Source organism: Hippocampus comes, unplaced genomic scaffold (genome assembly GCF_001891065.2).
Source record: "Hippocampus comes isolate QL1 unplaced genomic scaffold, H_comes_QL1_v1.1 scaffold234, whole genome shotgun sequence".
Lineage (NCBI taxonomy): Eukaryota > Metazoa > Chordata > Actinopteri > Syngnathiformes > Syngnathidae > Hippocampus > Hippocampus comes.
The window spans coordinates 448,611-473,812 of record NW_017805479.1 but is presented as its reverse complement, the minus strand read 5'-3'; the positions used below and the strand labels follow the sequence as shown (position 1 = coordinate 473,812).

The 25,202-nt window shown below is 41.3% G+C and overlaps 2 protein-coding genes across 2 annotated transcripts in view; both read left to right on the top strand.

Annotated features, from left to right (window-relative positions):
• Positions 1-8,972, top strand: part of rrp1 (ribosomal RNA processing 1) — a 17,424-nt gene extending 8,452 nt beyond the window's left edge. The window contains exons 9-16 of the mRNA XM_019875686.1: positions 156-253; positions 429-526; positions 4,182-4,201; positions 4,302-4,418; positions 6,128-7,113; positions 7,209-7,352; positions 7,419-7,485; positions 8,626-8,972. Coding sequence (XP_019731245.1) covers positions 156-253; positions 429-526; positions 4,182-4,201; positions 4,302-4,418; positions 6,128-7,113; positions 7,209-7,352; positions 7,419-7,485; positions 8,626-8,840 — 1,745 coding nt within the window. The 3' untranslated portion in view covers positions 8,841-8,972. The remainder of the gene's footprint in view (positions 1-155; positions 254-428; positions 527-4,181; positions 4,202-4,301; positions 4,419-6,127; positions 7,114-7,208; positions 7,353-7,418; positions 7,486-8,625) is intronic.
• Positions 8,973-13,886: 4,914 nt separating this feature from the next.
• LOC109519234 (aryl hydrocarbon receptor-like) overlaps positions 13,887-25,202 on the top strand; it is a 42,543-nt gene continuing 31,227 nt past the window's right edge. Inside the window, exons 1-2 of the mRNA XM_019875645.1 lie at positions 13,887-14,488; positions 16,581-16,768. Coding sequence (XP_019731204.1) covers positions 14,448-14,488; positions 16,581-16,768 — 229 coding nt within the window. The 5' untranslated portion in view covers positions 13,887-14,447. The remainder of the gene's footprint in view (positions 14,489-16,580; positions 16,769-25,202) is intronic.

Below are 25,202 nucleotides of genomic sequence, written 5' to 3'. Positions count from 1 at the left end.
ATATATACATAAACACACACAGTATATATAATTTTTTATTTTTTCCAGAATTTTCAGGAAAGTCCACTTTCATCTCTGATTGTTGAATGCCTGCAGTGTGTGCTTCATTTTTAGGATGCCAGGAAGACATTATTTGCTGTTTATTTTGTTTTCAGGCAGTCAATCATACTTGAAACAGGATGCTCATGAATCAGGAGACTCGGACACAGAGTTACCATTTGATGATGATGATAATATAGCACCAGTTCTACAGGTTAGTATTGTATTTTTATCCTAAATGCTGTTGTTTTTCCAATAATAACACATAATTTGGCATACTTGGTTTTCATTGGAAAGGGATAATATGCAACACTGCACCACTTTCGTCAGAGCTCTTGATAAATACCATGTTCTGCTTTCCCCCTTCTAATGAAACATCTATTTTACAGTTTGACTATGCAGCTCTTGCTGACAAGCTCTTAGAGGTGTCAATTCGAAGTAGCACACCCAGCCACAATAGAGAGAGGCTCTACAAAATCATCAAAGTGTAAGTATTGTAGCCCCTCAGACAGATTTGAAAGTATCATACTGTATCTATTGTTGTGGTCCGTGGGATTTAAATAAGGCACAAAAAAAGCCAAACCTTCCTGTCCTTATGTGGAAAAAGTAATTGCCCCTTGAAGCTAGTAATGGGTTGTGCTGCCCTTGGCGGCAATAAGTGAAATCAAGCATTTGCGATAATTTGTGATCAGTCTTTGACATCGCTATGGAGGAATTTTGGCCCACTTTGGCAGAATTAATTCAACTACGCCACATTAGAGAGTTTCTCTTTTGAGGTCACGCCACAACATCTCTATTGGATTCAAATCCGGACTTTGACTTGGCCACTCCAAAACCGTACTTTTTTTTCTTTTGGTTTTTTTGAGCCATTCAGAGACGGACTTGCTGATGTGTTACGGATCATTGTCTTTCTGCATGATCCAAAAGTGCTTGAGTTTGAGGACGCAAACTGATGGTCGGGCATTGTACTTCAGGATTTTCTAGTAGACAGCGGAATTCATTGTCCCATCAATCACAGCAAGTTGTCCTTGTCCTGAGATAGAAAAGCAGCCCCAGACCATCACACTGGCACCACTATGTTTTATTGTTCACATAATGTTCTTTTTATCAAATGCTGTCACTGTTACGCCAAATGTAACGGGCCACACAAATTAAAATTTTGACTCAGTCTACTGAATGTTTGTCCAAAAGTCTTGAGGATCATCTTGATGTCTTTTGGCAAATGTGAGATGAGCTTTTGTGTTCTTTTTGGACAGCAGTGGTTTTCGCCTGGGAACTCTCCAGTGGATGCCATTTTTGGCCAGGTTCTTATGGTGTAGTCGTGAACACTGATCTGAGCTGTGGCTAGTGAGACCTGGAGTTTTTTGGATGTTGCACTAGGTTCTTTTGTGACCTGCTGGATGAGGCGTCGTCGTAGTTTTGGAGTCATTTTAGCTGGTCGACCTCTCCTGGGAATGTTTACCAATGTTCCCAGTTTTCTCTATTGTGTATATTGGCTCTGACAGTTCGCTGGTGCACCAGAGTCTTGGAAATGGCTTTGTAACCTTTTCCAGACTGAGATTTCAAAAACATTTTTTTCGAATTTCTCCTTAAATTTCTTTGGATCATGGCATGAGGTTTTTCTTGATCTTGTAGCCTACTTCACTTTGTCCAACAAATTCTATTTATATGATTTCTTGCTTCAGCAAATGTGGTGTTAATCAGGTTTGGGTCTGGCCTGTGAAATTGAACTTGGCTTTCTCAAAACTCAAAACTTTTTCAAAAGCCAGTTTGTGATTTAACAAAGGGGTGGAAATTACTTTTTCACATCGAGCCAGATAGGTTTGAAAACTTTTCCCCCCCCTTGGTCAATGAAATCAATTTAGAAACTGTATTTTACATTTCCTTGGGTTGTCTCTGTGTGATATTAAAATTAGTTTCTTGTTCTGAAATCTTTGTTTGTGTGATAAAGATGCATTAAAACAGAAATCAGGAATGGGGCAAATATTTTTTCACACCACTGTACATCATAGGTGATAATGGTCCGAAGCGCAATAATTGGGTTAGCATGACCAGTGGTGTTGCACTCCTTTTGTTAAATCTGGTCTGCTTGTAAGATCGGCCAGGTTCACAGGGTCAAATTTTAACGTTAGCCGGTTAGCCCGTTTCAACCATCACCCCCTGGGTTTAAACTCACGTCATTGGCTCACAGGACATCCCTGTTGTCCATATAGAACAGATTTCACAACTTCTGGTAGCTGTCGAAGGAGACACTGAATCAAGGATGAGATTTTTCCGCGTTTTGGCGGAATTCCGCTTTTTTTCCAGTCAAAATGGACCTAATTTATATTGTTCCAAATCCGTAAAAAAAATTCTGGGGGGGGTCCGGACTTGTCTTCGGCAGATTCGAGCTCGTAATGTTTACAAGTAACGTTTGCAAGCATCCATTTTGAATCCCGTTTTTTATCGCGAAGCGTTAGTTTGTCGTTACTTCCTATATGGGCTAAAACCATTACTTGTTGTGATTGGTCGCTATATCGGAAAATGCAAATCACAACCAATCCGTGTTCGCCTTCCGAAACCCCTTTCTCGCGAATGCCGAATGTTATCGAGACTCGCGGCGAAGCTAAAGTGCATCAAATAGATGCGGATCAAAAAAACATGTTTCGATGGGACTGGTTGGATAGAGAGCTGACGGTGTCCCCAGTAGGAAACAGTAAAGAGGAACCATTGTGCTTTCGTCGGATTTCGTGAAAAAGCTCGATGTCGCCGGTAAAGCTCTGTGTACAGTGTGTGACGATGTCATTCTATACGGATCGAGAGGATGGAAAGCTTTACAGAGTCACGCAACCTCGGTGAAACACCGAAAACAGACATTTCTACTGAAAAGTAACTACTCGATCTCAAGCGTTTTTTGACAGCCTGGAGCATGTGTAAAAACAAGAGGAGTTGGCTAAAAAGAGAGTGGAAAAAGACGGAGAGGACCAATAAGCTTTTAGCGCTTGCTAAAAAGCTTAAAATGAAGAGAAAATAAAGTATTCTACCTCATGAAACTGTATATTGTTGTATATACTGTAAATAGACTTTATATAATAAAATACATTCAAAACCCATATATAGTAAACAGTGTGGGACTTCACTATCACTGTATGAGGTAAGAATCAACAGCGTTTTATCACATTTACACAACACTTTATGAATACAAGTAATGAACAAATCTGAAATATGGCAGGGAATGTGTTTCCTTTTTTTGTTTTGATTTTGAGCAGCAAATTTGAAGTTACATATTGGTGCTCACCAGGAATGCATAAGCAAATTTGCACTAATTTTCACTTGAAAGAATAGTGAAAAATCTTGGGATTTTTTTCTGTTAAAGTTTCAAATAGTGTGTAAATTGAATCCACTTCATCTTCAGCATGTTAATTGTCACTTTAGTTAGTGGCCCCGCCCCCGTCCCGGCCCCGCCCCTTTCCGCTTTTTTCATCACTCGCCACTCTCATTCATCCCTGCTGAATGGAAACAAATTGTGAATGCACAAAAGAGCAATATCCAAGCCAAAAACAATTCTCCCAAAAAATGCTCTCTTCTATGGATATGGTCTCCTAAAGCAGGACCAAGGACCACTTCGGTAGCCCACGGATGTTTATTGCTATTCTGAAAAAAAATTAAAATAGTGCCACCTGCATTTGAGCTGCATTTAACCTAAAGTACGTTTGTTGATTTTTTTTTTTTTAACATTTGGTTGGTGTAAATTTGTAAACAATATTTAAAAATGCTATTTCAGTACTGTATAGCTCAAAAATGAGTACTGTAGTGCATGACCAAACCATCTGGGTTGCTGAGACAAGCTAGCTGGCGCAACGACAATGAGAATATTTACCCCAAAAATAATTTGAGCAAATTTTTTATTTCAGTTGAGTGTATGAAACTGGTAGCCCTTTCCATTCACAGTAACCAAGAAGTAGCTTTGTTTCAAAAATGTTGCTGATGCCTGTTTTAATGTGAGATTGATGGAAATGATCCCTATATACAAAATTTCAGTGTATCAGAGAGTTGTTCAGCAGATTGGGAAAAGAGGGATTTTACGCCAGTCGAATGTAATTTATGATGTGCATTATTAGCCCACTTGTCTTTCAACACACTTTCTCTCTCTTTAATGGCAGGCTGCAGGATCTCAGTGAAGGTATTGCTATTTTTAAATTGCCTGATACCACACAATGTCTTTCTTGTTTATTTGTGTTATGTGACTCATCCTCTGTCTTTTTTTTTTTTTTTTTGGTTAGGTCTATTTCCTCAAGATGGCTATCCAGAGGAAGTCTCTACAGATGAGGATGATGAAATGTTTGCCAGCAGAAAGAGGATGAAGCGTGGAAAGACTGCAAAGGAAACAGCTAAGAATCGTAAAGGACCTCTTTCTCACTACAAAATGTGCATCTTTAAAAATAATCAAGATGCGTAGAAAAGGGAGTCTTTCTAGACTAATCTGCACAGTATGTGTCAGAGGCAATATAGAGCAATAAGATGGCTCCTCATGCAGTAATAAGCAAATAAACGTCCCTTAATTTTGTGTGTGCGTGTGTGCATGTTAGGCCTGCAAGATTAGTTGATTCATCATGATGACATCGACGACCAAAAGCATCGACAAGTAATTTATGTCATCGACTAGTCGACGCACATGCGCAGTTGCGTTTACTTCTACCAGATGGAATGAACAACTGTAGTATGCTAATGCTATCATGGCTATCCGTCATCAGACATTGAAAGTTCGGGAACATTTCAACGAAGACGTCAAGAGCGAAGAATGTGCAAAGTAGACTTTGCCTTTCATAGCAGTGTACTGGCAATGCGTGAGCATTTGAGACGGAAGCACGTTTTGTCCGATTCTATTTCTGACGAGGGACAGTCGTCTTGGACTCTGTAAAATACTTGTCTGTTTAGCTTAGGTGCTAACATTAATATCAACGTGAGTGATATTTATAGCTGTAGAGTAGGAATGTAAACTTTAATAAAAGACCAACAATGACATTTTCAGCACGTATCACACTGTGTGTGATTCCAACATTGTGACAGCGATGTTATAACTGAATAGGAAATGTGGTGACACTGATTTCTTTGAACACTACATCATCAGGGGTGTTCACACGGCAACATTTACTCCGGTGTAGCACCGGGGCTGCCCCCATAGACCGTTCACACGTACAAAGTTATCCTGTTGTTGCCCCTGAAAACAGCTTAAACCGGAGCAAATTTAACCCTGCTCAGGAGGTGGTTTAAAAATTTACTCCTGAGTAAATGCTAGTTTGCGGGTCAGCACTGATATAATATGGGACGTGTGAACGCCACAGGACTCGCTACGCGTAAGAAGAGTTGATTACATACGGGTATTGCATAACTTGCATCCTGGGTATTTTGCACTTCTTTCCTTTCTCTCTAATCCTTTTACGGTGTCTGATAGACCACAGCGTTGATTTGTCTGGAGAAGCATAAACCATGGTTTTTCGATATATGTCCCAAACAAGGTGGGGAAAAGGAAGTACACTTTACGCATGCGCATGTTTTATATCGGATTGCACGGCCGCAGAAACTGCTGTGTGAACGCAAGTGGGGCTGCACCGGGGTTAACACGCTTCTCTTTAGTAAGCAGCTTTATACGTGTGAACGCTCCACAAAATTTATACCGGTGTAAGATATATCGCAACAAAATACATCGGTGCTATAGTGTTCAAAGAAGTCCAGATGTACTTTAGAGAGGCTCCAGTCTCTCATAAGGATTATACTTTTAAATGGTGGCATGAAAATGAGAAACATTTCCCCACACTATTAAGGGTAGCAAAATCTTTTCTGTGCAACCCTTCAACCTCCGCCCCTTCGGACCGGATCTTCACTGTTGCAGGGCACATCTGCTCTCAAAAGCGAGCAAGCGTTTCGCAGAGCATAGAAATGCTAACTTTCCCGACAATGAACAACAGAGTTCTGTCGATTATGATGAGAGATGGAATGTAGTATAAATTGTGTGCACCGAGCACAAAATACCCAGCACTACTGTCTTTACTGTCTTAGAGTTGTCATCATTTATTTAAAATCACTCTTTGTGTTGTTTCTCCTTCAGGAAAGAAAAAAATGCAACTCAAGCAAGATGATGACTCCGATAATGATGATATGAAGCCAACAGATCTTACTAACAAAGATATCGCCAAGCCATGGAAAAAAAAGAAGGTGTCTCATGATGGCTGTTTAGGTGCTAATTTAAATGCCAGAATATCGAATGGGGAGGTCACTGAGGCTCCCAATCAAAGCAAGATTGTGCTGAGTGAGTCTGAAGATATGGCCAAAAAAGAATCGTCTGTTTCTGCCTCAGATAAAGCCAGCAACCTCAATTCTTGCACAACCAACAAAAAATCAAAAAAGAAAAAAAAGAGGCCAACATCGCAGTGTAAAGAAAAATTAGAGAATAATGAGACGACGCAGGAGGCCGGCACAACTGCAGTGATCGGCGAGCATGAGAGCCCCTTAAAGAACAGTGTTAAGCTTGAGTCACAAGCTGGCAGCATAGCGCTTCCACCTCCCTGCGAGATCACATCAAATGAAACTGAGCTCCAGGCCTCAAATACCGCCAAGACAAAAAAGAAAGGTCTGAAGGCTCAAAAGGTCAAAGCATTTGCAGTTTGTTCACCGAAAATCCCGTTAGATTCTTTGTCTATACCTTGTGATAATTCTGCTCATGTTGGCACACCTCTCCAACCTCAGGGTTTAACTGACGCCACCGCCGTTGATGAGTGCAAGAGGAAAAATAATAAAACACAGAACGTACTGTTTGCAAATCCAAGTACGAACGTTGAAAATGAATTTGCATCTGACAATCAAATGGGAACTCCATTGAAGAAGAAAAACAAACGAAAATATGCAAAGGTGAAAGAGGTTAGCAGCTCAGAAAAGGAGCCCGAGGTGGGCGATGAGGCATCCGATTCCTTGGGGAAGCCAAATAAGAAGAAAAGAAAGATCCCCGTGGTGTTTGAGTTTGAAGCGGATGAGTTTGAGCCTGCCACACCACCCAATGACACTGCAGACATAGCACTGGATGTCAAGAAGTCAAAAGTGAGTATGAAATGAGGGCATGCGTTTTCAGATTCATCTGTGAACTCGGTTAAATCACTTTGCCATGGATATTTCACAATGCTTCTCCACTTCAGGCATTTCATGGTTCAGCTACACCAAAAGCCAAGCCAAAGACATTGTCAAGTGACTTGGTCACATTTCAGCGAAATGTCAAAGTTCCAACACCGCTCTTCTTCAGGACTAAGGGAAAATGCACAACTCAAGTCTTTGGCAAGAAGGTATTTAGATGTGTATAAAAAAATGACATTACATTCTTTATGTTGATTCTGTTTTTCCCTCCACAGATGGGTCAAACTCCCACATCAGACAGCAAGAAGGTGACATTCCATCTGAAGAATAATAAAACAGCTGGTAAGACAATGTTCAATGTCAATATGTTTAGGTATATTTTGTGGCCCCGGCACGATGCCAAATTTTGGAATACACTCCACTTGACTCTTTACTTTGACACAATAAAAACAAAAACAAATCTTCATTTTTTTCAGTTCTTCACTAAAAAAGCAAAGTATTTGGCAAAATAAGGGATGGTCACTCGAGTTTTGAGCTGAACATTTGACGATGCTTTCTTTGGTGTATTTACCCTGTAGGATTCTTTCCTGACCCCCCAGCACCAATAAAAGAAAATCTGCCCTAGTAATTGCTGTATTTGTATATTACCTTGTAAAGCAAAGTACAGTGGAACCTCATTAGGAATGACCCTTTTTTATGAACTTTCATCTTAGCATAAAATATTTTGAGGAAATATGCCTCTAGTTATGCACCTTCCGTTATGCAATTTGTCTCAGCATGGATGAGCGGGTAGATCTGTGTTGTGATTCTCGCGCTCTTTAATAGTCATTGGCTGTGCACGTAACTCATTGTGATAATTGTGCGGTTTTGTTTTTTGTTTTGTTTTGTTATTTTACTTTTAATTTGTCTTTAGAATGATTTAAAGGTTACAGTTGTCTGCAAAAGCCACACAGAACTCAATGTCATCAACCGACTACAGGCTGGACACATTAAAAAGACATAGGGTGATTTCCATTCACAAAGCAGGAGAAGGGAAGAAGTATATTGAAGATGGTAGCACCTCAAAAGCCTGAACTAATAGTTATAAAACTAAATCGTTTTTTTCTTTTTTCTTTTTTTTAAACGGTGGACACTACAGCATGCTATTGCTGCACAGGTGGACATTGACCACAGAGCGCTTGAAATAATTTGAGTGTCTCAAACAAAAGTGACCCCAGGACACAAGCTATGAGTCCATTATTCTCAGATGCAAATTGTAATAAATGAATGTTTTAACATGATCATTGTAATAAATGAATGTTTTAACATGATCATAGTCAGTCTTATTGGAAATCTTAACTTTTAAAGTATGTTTCTTGTAAAGGAACGTGAGTCCGTTGAATTAACAGAATCCACGCACGTCATGGCACATGGTCAGGATGATACCACCTATGCCTTTGTATGAGCCAAGAAAAAAACGTGTTTCTTATTGTCATGTTGCAGAGTTCAAGAAGAATGATCGCAGCCTGTTACTAAGTCCAGAGGGGTCGTCTAAGGTGCCCTTTGACCCACAACAAAAACCCAAATCTGGGGTTTTAAAGTCTTCTCCCATGGCCCTCTCCACCAACATCAAGACTCCCAATGCCAGCAGTAAGAGGGCTTTCAGTACTCCAAAAAGCACGCCGAAAAGACGACCTGTTGCATCGGACTTTTTTTGAAACCCTAAACTTGGAATACTGTTGATACAAATGTAAACTTATTTTATTTTTGTTTCTTCAACATCAAATTGTAACTGCAGTTTTCTCACATATCCCCCGGTCTAATTATGGTGAGAGCATTTTGTGATGTTATAAAAAAGTTTTGAATGAAAACTTGGCTGGGCGGCCCGGTGGTCCAGTGGTTCGCGCACCGACCTCACAATGCAGAGGTACTGGGTTCCGGCCTCCCTGTGTGGAGTTTGCATGTTCTCCCCGGGCCTGCGTGGGTTTTCTCCGGGTACTCCGGTTTCCTCCCACATTCCAAAAACATGCATGGCAGGCTGATTGAACACTCTAAATTGTTCCTAGGTGTGAGTGTGAGCGCGGATGGTTGTTCGTCTCTGTGTGCCCTGCAATTGGCTGGTGACCGTTTCAGGATGTCCCCCGCCTACTGCCCGAAGACACCTGGGATGCGCTCCAGCACCCCCCGCGACCCTTGTGAGGATAAAGCGGATCGGAAAATGAATGAATGAAATGGACCATGTTGATTTGACATGGCTAAGTTGGTATCAAGTCAATTGAGGCTTAAGTTTATGGGTTTTTACTTTAGATTTTACAAATAAATGCAAATGAAACAAAATATTTTTGTGTCCGGTTTTAAGTTTCAAGTTTCTTCATGGAGTTATGGCAGCAGTCGTTGAATTTAATTATGGTTATATTTACTATTGTCACTGTGTTCAAATCCAATTGAGCCCGTTGATAAAGTAAATTGTTAAGTATTAAATGCTCTTTTTTTTTTGGTGCAAAATTTCTTAAAGCTATTAATTGTTGCTTCTATCACACCTTGATGTATTTCGAATACATTGTGGTGATATGAATACAAATGTGTAACTCATTTTAAAGTATTGCATACCCGACCCGCCCCCCCAGCAAGAAGGAAACGATTCGCGCTCACCCGCCACTATACTGTAAATATTATTTGTCGATAAAATTATTGTAAGTATACCTCCTTTGTATCCTTATTCAGATTAAAAAAAAACATTGACACTACATGCACAACCATGCCATGAAGAAACGTTGAACTTGTCACGTCGCTACTTGTAACTTGCCAAAACTGCCGGCGGGTAGCTGGATTGGTTTCCAGTGAGTGTTTGACTTCACCGAGTCTGCCTTTTACCAATTTTGAAAATGCATAGTATGATGGCATGACGCATCTGTCATATACTGTATTGATTTGTAAATGCAGATAACAGGAAAATGAGGACGCTGCAGGACACTGTCGTTTTGTTTCTTCCGCTGCTCCCTGGCTCCGCGCACTCATTGTACATCAAGCAAGCGGATACACCTGAGCTAAAATTTTGAGCGACGTCGCAAAATCATTTTTTGGCTCAATTCTTATGACATCATGGTAGATACATGTATTGCTAGCTAATTCTGTCTTTACTTTTTGCTTTCTTTAACTGTGCACATGAGATTTAGAGTATTCTCTATAGGCATAGACTGCAATGTCGGTGTATACCCGCAAGAGGACGCTATGACCAAATATTTGCGGTCGGGTCAACACGTTTCGAAGTGAATAGCGGGGCACATGAAGACAGACAGTCCACTTTTTGTACTGTACTGCACTTTAATGAATCGACATGCATGGAAACGGGGTAACCAGTCAAAAAACACCCCCCTGTACACTGCATACTCTGAAGAGAATTTAAGCATAAAAATTGGACTATGTTTTATTTCTAAGGCAAAGCTAATACTGTAGTCCAAACACACCAAAGTAAAACTAGTCAAAATATAATAAGGACACTTAACAAAACCAATATCTATCGGGACAAAAGCGACTAAGAGGAAGCACATGGGGTCTAGAAATAAACTTGGGCATGAATAGCGAACAAGGGAAATCCAACAAAGCGTAGAAGTCAGGGTCATTAAAACACAGGAACTTGGTCAGGAGACGAGAAACAGGTGCACCGCTGAAGGATCACACACAACACTCCAGCTGGTGCTAAAAAACAAACAAAAACGAAGCAGAGCAGAACATGACATCGCGTCCATGGGAGAATTCCTTGCCACAACTACCGGTATGTTCAAAAAGCAGAAATACAAATACTGAATAACTGGTATAAAGGGGCTATTTGCAAGTTATTTGTTCGGCCAGACTGTTGTGAAACGAATGGGACGAGTTGCAAGACTCCGTGAAATAAATAATGACCCAGCAGAAAATGCATTTGGGAAATGGGTCTGTTGAATTGTGAGCCTGTAACGGCGATTTAAAAATGAATGCTGATTCAGAATTTTCGAATTTTAGTGAGAATTAATCATAGCGTACTGTCAGGTGTCTATAAGATTGTTCTAAGTAGGAATGTTAGAATGGCAAATCATGTGACTGTAGACATGTATACGTTACGTATGTGGAGGGTGCACAGCAACATGTGCAGCGTGCTCCTTGAAAGTGACACCGGTGTTCGTACCCGTATGTCTGTCGTTCCTTCGCTGTTCACAGAGGCAAGCAATCCGTCAGCCCGTCACTGACAAACACCCGTTTTGCTGACAAATGAAACTTTAAATAATGATTGACTAAGCACTGACGGAAGTGGGTTTTCATCCATTGATGTTAGCATCACTAACTGGTCAAGTACCGACGCATCTCTCAGTCTGTCACTGACGGATGCCCGTTTCGCTGATGGAAACAACGTCGCCTTTCTTGCATTAGTTTGTTTGTTTCAGTGGACTACGTTGACTATACAGGATATATATGGAACCGCTTTGCACTTCCTGTGCAGAAGGTGGCAGTATGTACCAAAGTGCTGTATTCCGGCAATAAAATGAGAGCAGGAGGAGGAGCAAGAACAGAAGCAGCAGCTGCAGTTATTGTATTCAAAGGTATTATGTGGGCAGTGCTAGAAGTACACATAGGACAGAAGAGGCGGAAGATAGAGAGAGAGAAAGTGAAAATAGAACATGTTTTAGAATAATATGTGGAGTATATAATAAGGCAAGAAGACAACAACTAATTAATGAGCTAAGCGACAAGTCCTATTTTCTCTTCTATGGTTTTCCTCACATACTTAAGGAATTCATGATTAGATGTTCCATTTCACGGCAGCCCGGTGGGCGACCGGTTAGCGCGTTGGCCTCACAGTTCAGAGGTGTAGGGTTCGATTCCAGCTCTGGCCTTCCTGTGTAGAGTTTGCATGTTCTCCCCATGCCTGCGTGGGTTTTCTCCGGGTACTCTGGTTTCCTCCCACATTCCAAAAACATGCATGGCAGGTTAATGGAACACTCTAAATTGTCCCGAGGTGTGAGTGTGAGCGTGGATGGTTGTTCGTCTCTGTGTGCCCTGCGATTGGTTGGCAACCGGTTCAGTGTGTCCCCCGCTTACTGTCCAAAGACAGCTGGGATCAGCTCCAGCACGCCTCACGACCCTTGTGAGAATAAGCAAATCAGAAAATGGATGGATGTTTCATTTCAACACAAAATTCCTCGTTTGCACACATTTGTCTACCGATTTGTTGTCCTCTCAACCTTTATCACCAACATCATCATCATCATCTCGCTGTGCGTGTATTTGTGTGTACGTGTGTGATCTGTTGTCAGTGAACCTTTCACACTAACAACAACAGAACCCTTTGGCTCGCTGGCCTAGTTTTGTGTGAGTGTGTGTCTTTGCATATGTGTGCGTGAACCCTAAGGCAGCTGTGGACCGGTCATGTGACCCCAATGTTTGCTTTTGAGCACAGAGACATAACTTGTGTGTTTTTCTGCGCTGTCAAAACACACACGTGTCACATGGCTGCACAGACACGCTCACTCGCTATGACAGCCTAGCCGCCATTTTACTGAGGCCTCTGGACCTTATGGTTTATACATTCATTTACTCTCAAATCCATTGGGAATCAAAACATTAGATAAGCACATCAATGGCTGTTGTTCAATTTTCGATGATGACAAAGAAGCCAGGCTAATGCAGCGACCTCCTAGCTGCCTGTCTGGCAGTGGGCATGGAGTTCATTGCCCAATTCTAGGTCCTTGCTCCTCTGTTTACATGCTTGCGCCTCCCACCAAAAATTCAATGATGGAGGGAGGTGATGACAAAGGAATGGGGTAACTTACTCGATGAACCAATAGGAACGATCACGTCAGTGCGGATGGTTGCAGCTGCATGCAGCTGTCAATATGCAGAAGTCCGCGCCTCAAACACCAAGATTATATCATATTGTCATGAAGTAGAGATTTGGACTATTCCTTATTTGAAGAAATAGAACTCTCGGAAGTGAATGCTAAAGTCCTGATAGCATGAGATTTTACATTGACTTTAGCATTGGCCCTGACAAAATTTTTGAAACAAGGTGTGTATTTAAATATCCGTGTAATTATTTTGGGGTTGTAATCATGACAGAGTCTTTTGTTGCTTTAATGCTTTGTGCAAACTGTTTACCAAGGCCAGTTAGGTCATGTAGAGAGAGTGTGGTGTTAATAACACCAAGGTGATGGGTTTGATCCCCCATACTGGCCATGATATTTTAAAAAGGTTAGTCACTCAAAAGCATTTCTTTTTGAAGGTCAGACACCTCGATCCCTTATTACAACAATGTTGCTCATTTGCATGAGGCAAAACCATTTCAAACACTATCTTATGTTGAAGCGTCACATTTTTTGCCATCTATTTTTTATTTATTTATTTATTGTGTCGTGGTAGGCTCATTTTTTCAAGCACAATTCATTTAAGGAATGATTGTGATGCGGCAATAAAACACATGAACGCAATTACGATAATGGATTCTTTTATAAGATAACGTGAATTATTTACAAGAAGATTACAATCAAGTGAGGAGAATGGGCATGTCATGTCAGAGTCTCACCCCTGACCCATATTAACACATAAAACCTTCATCGCTCATGCTTGGCGCTCATTGGTCCTGGAGGTTCGCTTGGGTACGCGCTCACGTGCACGCCCACGGACCGTGTTTCCAGGAGATTCACCCCCATGCGCGCACACACACGCTCGCGGCTATCGCGTTTGTAAGTTCCTTTCCGAGCAAGCGAGATCGCGCGCACGTCGTCAATCTGTGCCGGGTGTACCCGCCGGTGGAATGCGCGCCCCCGCGGACCTCGCCACCGCCCCTCCCCCCGCCTTCACTGCAGCTTGCATCCGGGCTGCTAATTTTGCTGCACAGCTCCGATGTTCGCGTCCAACATGTCAATTGTTTTTCATATTTGTTTCAGTTTTTTGATGGGCGAACTTTTTATTTTGCCATTTTTAACTAGGATGGAGCGCGCGCGCGTGTGCCTGGCCCGTGGTTTGTGACGGCCGCGCGTGGACGTGACAAGTTGAGCGTGTGTGCTCGGAACAAGTGCATCTTTCCAAATGGGACAACTATTGTGGATTATCCCGACAATTCTGAAGCATTTTGGTGTATTTTAAAGGAGCGAAAAATCCGTCCATTTGGGAGCTGTCTTCAACAGCCAGGCCTGCGGTTTCTTTCGATTGTTTTTATTTTAAAAAGAAAATGTTTTTAAAGCGTTGATTAGTCGGAATAAAAACGGAATATTTGCGCTGGTCGTCCATGTAGCGCAAGAAAAGGGCGCAGAGTGTTTGCGGCTCATCGGGCTTACATAAGCAGCAGCGTCATGTACGCAGGACGCAAGAGGAGAAAACCGGTCCAGAGAGCGTAAGTTATTTTTATTGTATTTACTTTTTCGAATAAGATACGTGATGTGAATGAAAATAAAACTAGTAGGAAAAATATTTTGCAAACAGAAAAAAACTATCAAATAGTTGCCAATATGCAATTTCATTTGCAAAATATGCATTTTTTAAATCGAAAAACCACGAACAATATAGCCTATGGTTTCAAATTTAGATTGAATGTAGTGTTTGTTTACAAATAAAACCAGCTTTGCAGTCAATGTTGTGCACCAGGCTGCTTTAATGCTTGAGGATTATATTGCAGGCCCTCTATTTCCGAGGCCGGATTTTGACCTTCAAAACAAACATGCGTGGTTAAAATTAATCCACACACAATTTTAAAACATTGTTGCACAAAAATGAAAACGAACAATGGACATTTAACTCTTTAGATTGCGGTTTTCAACCCCCTTAATTTTTTTTAATCGGGGGTGTTCTCAACGCCCTTTTGAAGATATCGTCTTTTAACTTGATAAAAAATATTTTTTTTCTTAACACTCTTAGACTGAAAGTAACTATTTAAATGGCTTGGATAATTTGTTTGTTTTTTTCCTCTCCATCATTTTCAATGAATGAATTTTAAAAACGGATCGATGGTGCACGTACAGATATACGCACATCTGACCACTGAAGCAACCAGCGAGATTTATTCGATAAGGATGCAGTCAATGTTGTGCACCAGGCTGCTTTAATGCTTGAGGATTATATTGCAGGCCCTCTATTTCCGAGGCCGGATTTTGACCTTCAAAACAAACATGCGTGGTTAAAATTAATCCACACACAATTTTAAAACATTGTTGCACAAAAATGAAAACGAACAATGGACATTTAACTCTTTAGATTGCGGTTTTCAACCCCCTTAATTTTTTTTAATCGGGGGTGTTCTCAACGCCCTTTTGAAGATATCGTCTTTTAACTTGATAAAAAATATTTTTTTTCTTAACACTCTTAGACTGAAAGTAACTATTTAAATGGCTTGGATAATTTGTTTGTTTTTTTCCTCTCCATCATTTTCAATGAATGAATTTTAAAAACGGATCGATGGTGCACGTACAGATATACGCACATCTGACCACTGAAGCAACCAGCGAGATTTATTCGATAAGGATATTTTTAAAGTGTAAATTCGTTACAAAAAAAAAAAAAAAGATTACGTACAACAACAGCATTCAAAGGGAGAATTGTTCATATTCGTGTATCCTGTAGTATTTACAACTGAATCGGTGAATGTTAAGATGCATCTTTTTTTTAGTATTATTTTTTTTGTTGGGGGAAACATTTTCAGTAATCCAATAAATGGCTTTCACTCGAGTGAGCATACATGTGACATGACCTGTCAGTTGAAAGCAAACAAAACAAGCATAAAGATGAGGGCCAGTAGGGCAGACCAAGTATGCCAACATCCATCAAAGATTCAGTCTAAAAACATCTCATGCTCGCTGATCAAACTGATTTTTGGGGGGAAAGGAAGAAAAAGCAAACGTAAAAGAATATGTGTTCATAAGCCCCTTGGAATCCCTCACTTAACACGAGAGCTGTATCAAACATTCACAAATATAATGCTCACTTTTGATTGACTCTGTCATAAATGTTTGGCGGATGCATGGGGGGTAAATTGAGGTCGGCTCCTACCATGCATTTGTAGTTCAATCCATGTGTTACAATTGTGTTCACTTGTATGTAGTGCATCATATTGACATCACTTTCTAATATTTTGGCAAGCTTTATTAATATTTTGTCACACAAAGCAAACCACAGACCAAACACAACTCTCAGTATGATGCTAATTCCAACCACAATCGCCCATTGTGGTCATTTTGTTCTAGTAAACCAACCAGTACTGTACCAGGAATTACTAGCTGTTAATTACCCAACAATATTTCTTCAAATTACAAACCCAAAACATACCATCAGGATATCTACTCAAAGTCAAACCAGTCATTTAGCATAAACGATAATTTAATGCACAGAACAAAACACACATACAGTAAATACATACAATCATTACACCATCAACAACAACAAAAAAGCAACTGTGCTTATATAATTAATAACAGCTTTGTCCTGTCTGGCAGGGTAAAACAGCCGCCCAATGAGGGGGCAAAGTCCAACCCGTCTAAGAGGCACCGAGATCGCCTCAATGGGGAGCTGGAGAGATTGGCTAGCCTCCTGCCATTTCCCGAGGAGGTCACGGCCAGCTTGGACAAACTGTCCATCCTGCGACTGAGTGTCAGCTACCTGCGAGCCAAGAACTTCTTCTCTGGTACGTCTACAATGTCTGTAGCTGAAATAATCGTGTTTGCTGCCTTGATGTATTGCTTTAGCTAGTGAAAATGAAAGCGCACGAGAACAGGAGAAGGGATTGGACAGCAGATGACAAAAGGAATTTAGGCCCAGTTTAGTTTACAGTACTGCAAATGGGTTGCACTGGTAAAGTGAACCAAGTCATCAAGAAGATGTTGTGCTTAGTAGCAACCACCAGGGGGCAGGTTTAATTCAGTCCGAGTTTGGATACTTCTTAAGGGTTTGTGAAAGCATGCCAAACGTTGTAAAGAAGATGGTAAGACCATGCGAGAGCATTTGCTCAGTTGTAAGTTGGCAGCAACCACCTGAGAAGTTATTCCGGCTCAACTGTTTCCTGAATGGGTTGCAAGAGAAATCCAAACAGAATGCGGACAAGAAGACGGCAAGAATGGTACAAGACTTTTAGCTACTTGGCAGCAACCATCCGAGAGCAAATGTCATTTCACGCCCCACAAGCTTGCTGCCTAAATGGGCTGCAATAGAAATCAAAACAGAACGGAAACAAAAAGATGGCGAAACTTGGGTTGTGAGTCCATCTGCTTCTTGGCAGCGACCAGTTGAGGGCAAAAGTCATCCAGGCCCAACTCGTTTGCTGCCGAAACTGATTGGCATAGAAATTGTGTGACATTCGTGCGGTCGTAACAACTATGGAGTTGCTGCAGTTTTTTCCCTCCAATTCTGCGAATCCAATGAGATAAAAACTAGTTTGTTTGATTTTCCTTTTGTTCTGGTGTTGGATGTGTTTGTTGGCCAACATCTTCCACATGATTGGAGTTGTTGTGATAACAAGCGCGAGCAGCCGCCGCCTTATTCCGCTGATTTCATTTTGGGGGTGGCGGTGTTGAAGTAGCCCTCAATATTTAATCTAGACAGCATGCCTACGCGCTGCCGTGACGTCAAGCGATTTGAGAGAGAGGATGAAGAGAAACCATTAAATGTTGGCGAGTGTGTCGGCGTCGCACGCAACCGACGAGTGTGTCCGTTCTTCGGTCTACGATTCGCAAAGACGGGAAAAGGCGCCGTTATTTCAGGCAATGATCTTCCAGAGAGAAAAGCTGCAATGCGGCCGTCAACTGCGCTCGACGGATGAATAATTCACAGGAACTTTTGATGTTTAAAGAATTTATGAAATAGAGGCAGAGCAATGTTTGTTTTGGGGCAGGACACGGCTAGGCAGGATGGAGGCAGCCAGGATCCTTCGATACAAACTCGAGTGCACGTATGCGTTGGATGGCAGGTTTGAGAATCACCTGAACCGAATCGAGGGTCTTCATTTTTAACCCTTTCGAGGACAGCGCTTACAACAGTGGACAGCTTATCATGTTATCAGGTTACAGGGTGCAGGAAAGGGTTAATACTTCATGAGCTTCTTTATATTTCGCCCCCAACAACATATGGACATTTTCAGCTTCGTCTGACTGAATTATTGATTATGGGTTTTTCCCTAGCAATGGGTCAAAATGTCTTATTAGACATGTAGACAAGTCCTTTTGTCTAAATGCATTAGCCTACTTCCTGTCAATGCTGGCTAAGTAATTAACGAGCTCAAGAGCGCTTTCGTTAAGCAAGTAGCTCCCCTTGAGGTCTTCCTCGCTTTGGGCTGCCTTTGCGGTCAGCCATAATTTGTTGTATGTAAACACACTAAATTTCGTTTGTCAGAGGCATCCCAGTGCAGACACTCTGAGGAGGGGGCAGGGGTGGGTACGCTTCAGATGATGTTCACTCGAGGACTCTTGCAATCGCTGTTGTTATAAAAGCATCTCAATGCTTCAAAGTATGCGCGTTGTTTTGAAAACCGTTAAGACGACGATTCTTCAGTATGCCGCACAATTTTGAACAAAGCCTCGGCCGTTAAGCTGGCATTATCTATCACGACAGCCATCTTGGTTGTTGTCAGGAGCTATAAAGGACTGGCACTTCCCGACCAGGATGAAAAAGGGAAACTGGGGTGTTTGGTGAGGGATGTTGGCAGTGGGTTCACACATTAAAAGCACCCAACTCAACCCAGGATAACCCCAGCTCAAGCAGCAACAGCAGCAGCCGCAACAGAAGCAGCATGAACATGCCGTTTCATTCGGAAAGTGCTACATTTAATAATTTCAAAGGAGAGACTTGACAACCAACAGCCCTCTTTATGCACGAGATACACACATATTTATATACGTTCATACAAAATCATCAGTCTACGTGCATCAAATAAGAATTGTCCCAATTTAGTCACGAATGCACTTACTCGGGGTGAAATTTGGGCTTGTTTAATTGAACACAAAACTGATATATTTGCTGAGAGCCAGGACTTACTCTGTTGGATGAATGGCAGCAGTATACACGTTGATTGTACCTTTTTCAATGGAATGGAAAAGCTTTTTTTTTCCTCTTTTTTTTTGCCTGTCAATATATGCTGCTGGCATAGATTGAAAAAGATATAGTTCTGATGAATTAAAAAAATGAAACATTTCATAATACAACATCAACAACAATACTAACAATTAAAAACAATGCTGTGAACATACAGTACTGTGCTTCCTGTGTTCATTCTATCACTTTTAACCTAACTTTATGAGACACAATTGATTCTCCTGAGAGGCAATGTATAACGAACCAAAAACCTTGACCACAGAATAAATAAATAAATAGATCAAGGCTCAAAACAAGCATTGCATTTTGTGAGTCATAATTCTCAGTTTGCGCCTCAATCAAACACACTGAAACGTAAAACTGCGAATGGGCGCCGATGAGTGGGAAACACTCGACACTCAATGCTAACTTGCTACACAGCTGTAACATGCCATGATTGTTCCAAATATTAAAAATAAATAAATAAATAAATAAATAAATAGCGGCATGGCTGGCACTTTGGTGGGCTTTAGGTTTCCCTCCGCTCGCTCCTTGTGGGACTTGTTAGGCAGGGAGGGAGCGCATAACTGATCAGGGAAAAGAGCCCCCACTTGTGTGATTACTGTACCTGTCTTTGTGCCAAATGACCACGACGTATGTGTTGATGGTTAATGTTGAGCAATTCACATTAGTTACTCGTAGCTACTCGCTGCCGTCTTCATCAATGGACAAGCTGCTCATCACACTTTGGCGACGTCAGCTGGCTTGTGATGTTACTGGCTCAGCGCAGGGCTGTAGCTAGTCATTTGGGGCTCAAGGTAAACACGGCCAAAATCCGCTCATCCACCCTGCACTTATGCTTCAATTTTGACAAAAACTAATTTGGGCTACATTGTTTTGCTTTTGAAATGAGTTATAATTAGCTGACAGCTAATAATATGCATAAGTAACAAGGCTTGGTGACTGACTGGTTAGCACATCCGCTTCATAGTTCTGTGGTCATAGGTTCAAATCCCGGCTCTGGCCTTCCTGTGTAGAGTTTGCATGCTATGCCCATTTCTCCGGGTTGTCTGATTCCCTCCCACATTCCAAAAGCATAAATGGTAGGTTAACTGAACACCCTAAATAACGTTGACATTTTGCAATAATTTTGTGACCCAGTTTACACTCACTTGAACAATAATTGAACAAATTATTATAATTGATTTGACTGATCTCAAAACTAGTAATCTATCAATTTGTTGTGGACAAGTAATAATTTTGTGGTTTCACTGTCATAACGGCCCTCCGAGAGGAGACGTAACTCCAAATTGGCCTGCGATTAAAATGAGTTTGTCACACCTGCCTTAAATTGTCCTTCAGTGTAAATGGTTATTTGTCTGTTGGTGCCCTGCTATTGGCTCATGACCAGTTTTGGGTGTACCACCGCCTCTCGCCCAGCGACAGCTGGAATCAGCTCCGGCACCCTCGTGACCGGCATGAGGATAAGCAGTTTGGGGAACGGATAAATGTTTCTTGTGAACTCAAATTGTGAATTTGACAAAATTCCCCTCTTCCCTGAATAGATAAATTCCATGAAATCATTCTTGAGGATTATTATGTAACAAGTGAATCACCTAAGCATGTTTACTGTAATTTGATGAGAACATTAATCAACATTAATAGTTTACCAATTCTAGTTTCCTCTCTCTGTGTCTGTTTTCATTTAAGTTTTAACATTTCCATAACTTCTGCTGGTCCCAAGACTATTTGTTTAATTGCTAGGTTAGCTGGTCTAAGCTCAAAAACACACAACCATGAACCTACTGTATTTTTATGTTACATGCTAAAATGCTAGCTGCTCAAATGAATCAGCGCAAAGCCTGTTCAAGCCTTTTTTATTGAATGACTTGTTTTATGATACCAAAAATGTAAAATTTCAGTTCAAATTTATATTTGTTTGACAGTGCCACACTGAAAACGTTTCTTGTTGCTGTTATGTACAAAGTGAATTTATGAAATAAAAGATGTTGATTATTAAAACAAAAAAGAAACCAATTGGTTGTTTATTAGTAAAAATATAATTTATCCAAATACATGATTATGTTCACTTTTTAACAGGATGCTAGAATACTGAAATAATTGATAGCTCTCGCCCGACATCGAACCGTTTTTAATGAAGTCATTCATGAGCAAAATTGTTCCGCAAAGAAAAGAGGTTGTTTCAAGCCTGCATATTGTACAAAGGATATACAGTGTGTATATATACACAAATATCCATCCATCCATTTTCTAATCTGCTTATCCTCACGAGGGTCGCGGGCGTGCTGAAGCCTAACCCAGCTGTCTGTGGGCGGTAGATGGGCGACAACCTGAACTGGTTGCCAGCCAATCACAGGGTACACAACCATTGCACTCACAATCACACCGAGGCACAATTTAGAGTGTTCCATTCACCTGCCACCCATGTTTTTGGAAAGTGGGAGGAAACCGAAGTACCCTGAGAAAACTCATGCAGGCAGGGGGAGGACATGCAAACTCCACACAGGGAGGCCGGGGCCGGAATCGAACCCTGGACCTCTGCACTGTGAGGCCGACGTACTAACTAGTCGACCACAGGAACACACACACACACACACACACACACACACACACACACACACACACACACACACACACACACACACACACACACACACACATATATAAAATGTGTGTGCGGCATAGTGGTTCGCCCGTCGACCTCACAGCGCAGAGGTATGAGCTGTATCACCCGGCAGACACATCGATACCCTGATAATAGATGTATCGTTACATGCCTAGCGCTACGTGCAACACCGTTTCCTATTCATATTGCTTTTTTCTAGACTTGTCACTCTATTGGTGTTGGTTAATAATTAATAGTACATTCCCCTTTGCTGCCTCCAAAAAATTACATTATTTCCCACTGGTGGGACGAATAATCTCTTATTATATCACGGCTCTACTCAGTTTTTAGGTATTAGCCGTGAGAAGCTATTCTAAACAATTTGGCTGTGATGGATCAATTATTTGAACAAAGTATTCTCTCTGTGTTGTTTGTGTTTTTTTCTGGACAAGTGTGATATATCTGACAGATTAGGATTATAGCAAAAAAGAGACAGAAGAGTTCTAACATCCATTTTGCTGACTAATGTGGTAGCGTTATCCCGTGTGACAGATGGCTCGTTTGTCAGGGTCTGCAGTTAGCCTAGCACCTTGCTTGTACCTGACTACTACCTGATATTTTTGGTCCGGTTGAAGTTAATCTGGATTGGATCGCATTTCCTTAAGGATATTTAAAGAAGACAACATGCAGAGTCAGCACTGGTAGATTTGCCAACACTTTTTCCACAACACAATCAGCAATGTGGCTCAGTACTTCTCTTTCTGGTGGTGTTGCTCCACCGCCAAGGTCCTGACGAGATCCAAGATGACACAAGTAAGCCAATAAGGGCTTTCCAAGCTTTCTGAGAAGTACCCTCACCCCCACCATCTCCCTTGCCTTAAACCCGTGGTCACATGACCACCATGGCGTAACTATCATTCTTCCTGATGGATGTTACATGGCCGTTATTATTCGTCTACTCAAAACGATGTACGTGTTGCAGCCTGTGATATTGGTAACGTTACTCAAAAAGTAGACCTTTGCGGTGGCGTATAACAAGAACAATTGCCACATTTCAACACGTTGGGGTTGACTAAATGACATTATTCAATACTTATCAACATAGTTTGGGGTGTTGGGATTTTCTGCATATCCTGTGATAAAATTCATTTCTGTATCTGAAAAATATTTTAGAATCAACAACAAAATACTTCTCTATACATTTAAAGCCATCAATAACCTTGCCCCCCCTTTTTTTGTCTGACCTTCTTCAAATTTCCATTCCCTCTCATTCCCTCATCCTCCCTCCACCTCTGTGTACACTCTGCCCGTCTCAGCACGATGGAGTGCTGAGCTTTCAGCCGCTCTGCCCCCAAACTCTGGAACTCACTTCCACCCAACATCCGAAATACTGATTCTCTTCCCACATTCAAACCCCATCTCAAAACCCACCTATCCAAAATTGCATACTCAGTTTAAATTAATCTCTTCTTTTACTATTTATAATTTTACCTGTGGTTTTATTGTTCTTTTTCCTGATTGTAAGGTGTCCTTGAGTGTTTTGAAAGGCGCTTATAAATAAAATGTATTAATATTATTATTATTATTATGCTCCCGTAAACATACAGAAGATACCAAACACAATTGAGCTAAGCGCTATGAATACTTAACGTGGATCCATATGGTCGATCGTTTTATTGCTTATAAATGAAATTCTGTAATAAAGTGATGGTTAACATGGCGCTGTGCACATATTGTGTAGGTCCCACTGGAAGTAGCCATAGATATGGATAATGAATTATGCATTTCTCCATCAAACAGTGAAGGCTCGTGAACCTAATAATGACGAGGCCACGTGAATAAAAATGGCACATCACATTTTTCAATTATCGATTGGTTGACGGCATATTTAATGATGCCTGTGTCAATGTCATTAACATCCATGTGGTTGGTTGAATAGCGTAGTTGGTGATGTCATATTAGAAAAAAAGGAAAAAAAACAAACAACAAAAATTCATCAAAAAAGAGTGTAATTACCTCCATTGTGCCATTGAAGATTTATCATGACCTGGATGTGACAGAATCAACATAGGCATAGAGTATATTGTATTTTTATTTTTTGTGAGTGCACTGGTATTTATTTATTTTTTAAAGGTAGATTTATTTATTTATTTTTATTTTAACAGTAAGTTAATGATTTGTCAATTCTGCTATTAGGCTAACGATAGGTGGATGTGGTGGCACAGCACGCGCATGCTCGGCACACAGCTGCAACCATACGGGGGCAGCCATGTTTTTGGAGCATGCGGAACAGCTCGCAACTGCCGCTGTAATCATTGCCCCCCCCACCCCCCCCCCATCTCCTCTTGCAGGGTTGCTTACATAAGCTGTAAAGTCCTAACTTGCCATGACATTTGTTTGTTTTTATGTCATGTATAAAGCGACCATCCCCCACGTCTTCCTGTAGGGAGAGCTATGTGTGCTACATAATCAGCAGTGGGTCATCACTTCATAACCAACCCCCATCCTCCCCTCATGTATGTCCTTCCCCCACCCTCCGAGCCGCATAATACGCCGCTACGAGGAATGCAGGCCAAGGAAAGAGAGAACCTGTTAATCACCGGTGACCCCACCCAAAATCTGTCACCCCCATCCTATCATCCCCACCCCCCTCCTCACACTCCTTAAGGAAATATGCAAGCATGTGATGGAGAAATGCTCGGGAGACACGAAAGCAGCACAGGGCGTGCGTGCCCAAACCACACTACCCTGCATTAGTGACTGTGTGTTGTTCGCGTGCGTTTCGTGCATCCATGTGCATGTGTGTGGCGCATATGTGTGTGAGTGCGATGGGGGGTGGTATGTGTACATCGCGTGTTCACTCTGCAATGTTCGAGGGGTGAAGGAGTCGAAACGTTCTATATTTATTTGCTGCCATTCACACTCGGTTCGAATAATTAGCACACCAAACACATGCACAGTGTGTATGCTTGCATGGATCGGACACACATTCCCTCTGCTGCCAAACGTGACACTGAGAATGAGTTTTGCATGACATTACGCAGAGCAAACCGGAATTTGTTTCATTGTGGCGGAAGCATCTCAACTCCTGTCGCAGTGCATGGAGTCCACAGGTGTCAAACTCAAGGCCAGATCTGGCACGCGACATCATTTTATGCGGCCCGTGAAGGCAAATCTAGTGCGTCGACTTCATGTTCCTTGCCAATTGTCTTGACTTTGAACAACATTGAGCGATGACATATTGCAAGCGCGTTTTTTTTTTAAATAAAAATATTACCAGTCCTGCCTTGGAAATATATTGAAAAATAGTTGAACAAATGCTCACTGGTTTCTGATTTGAAAACGAATCATCCATCAATTTGTGTGTGTGTGTGTGTGTGTGTGTGTGTGTGTGTGTGTGTGTGTGTGTGTGTGTGTATAAATAAATTTT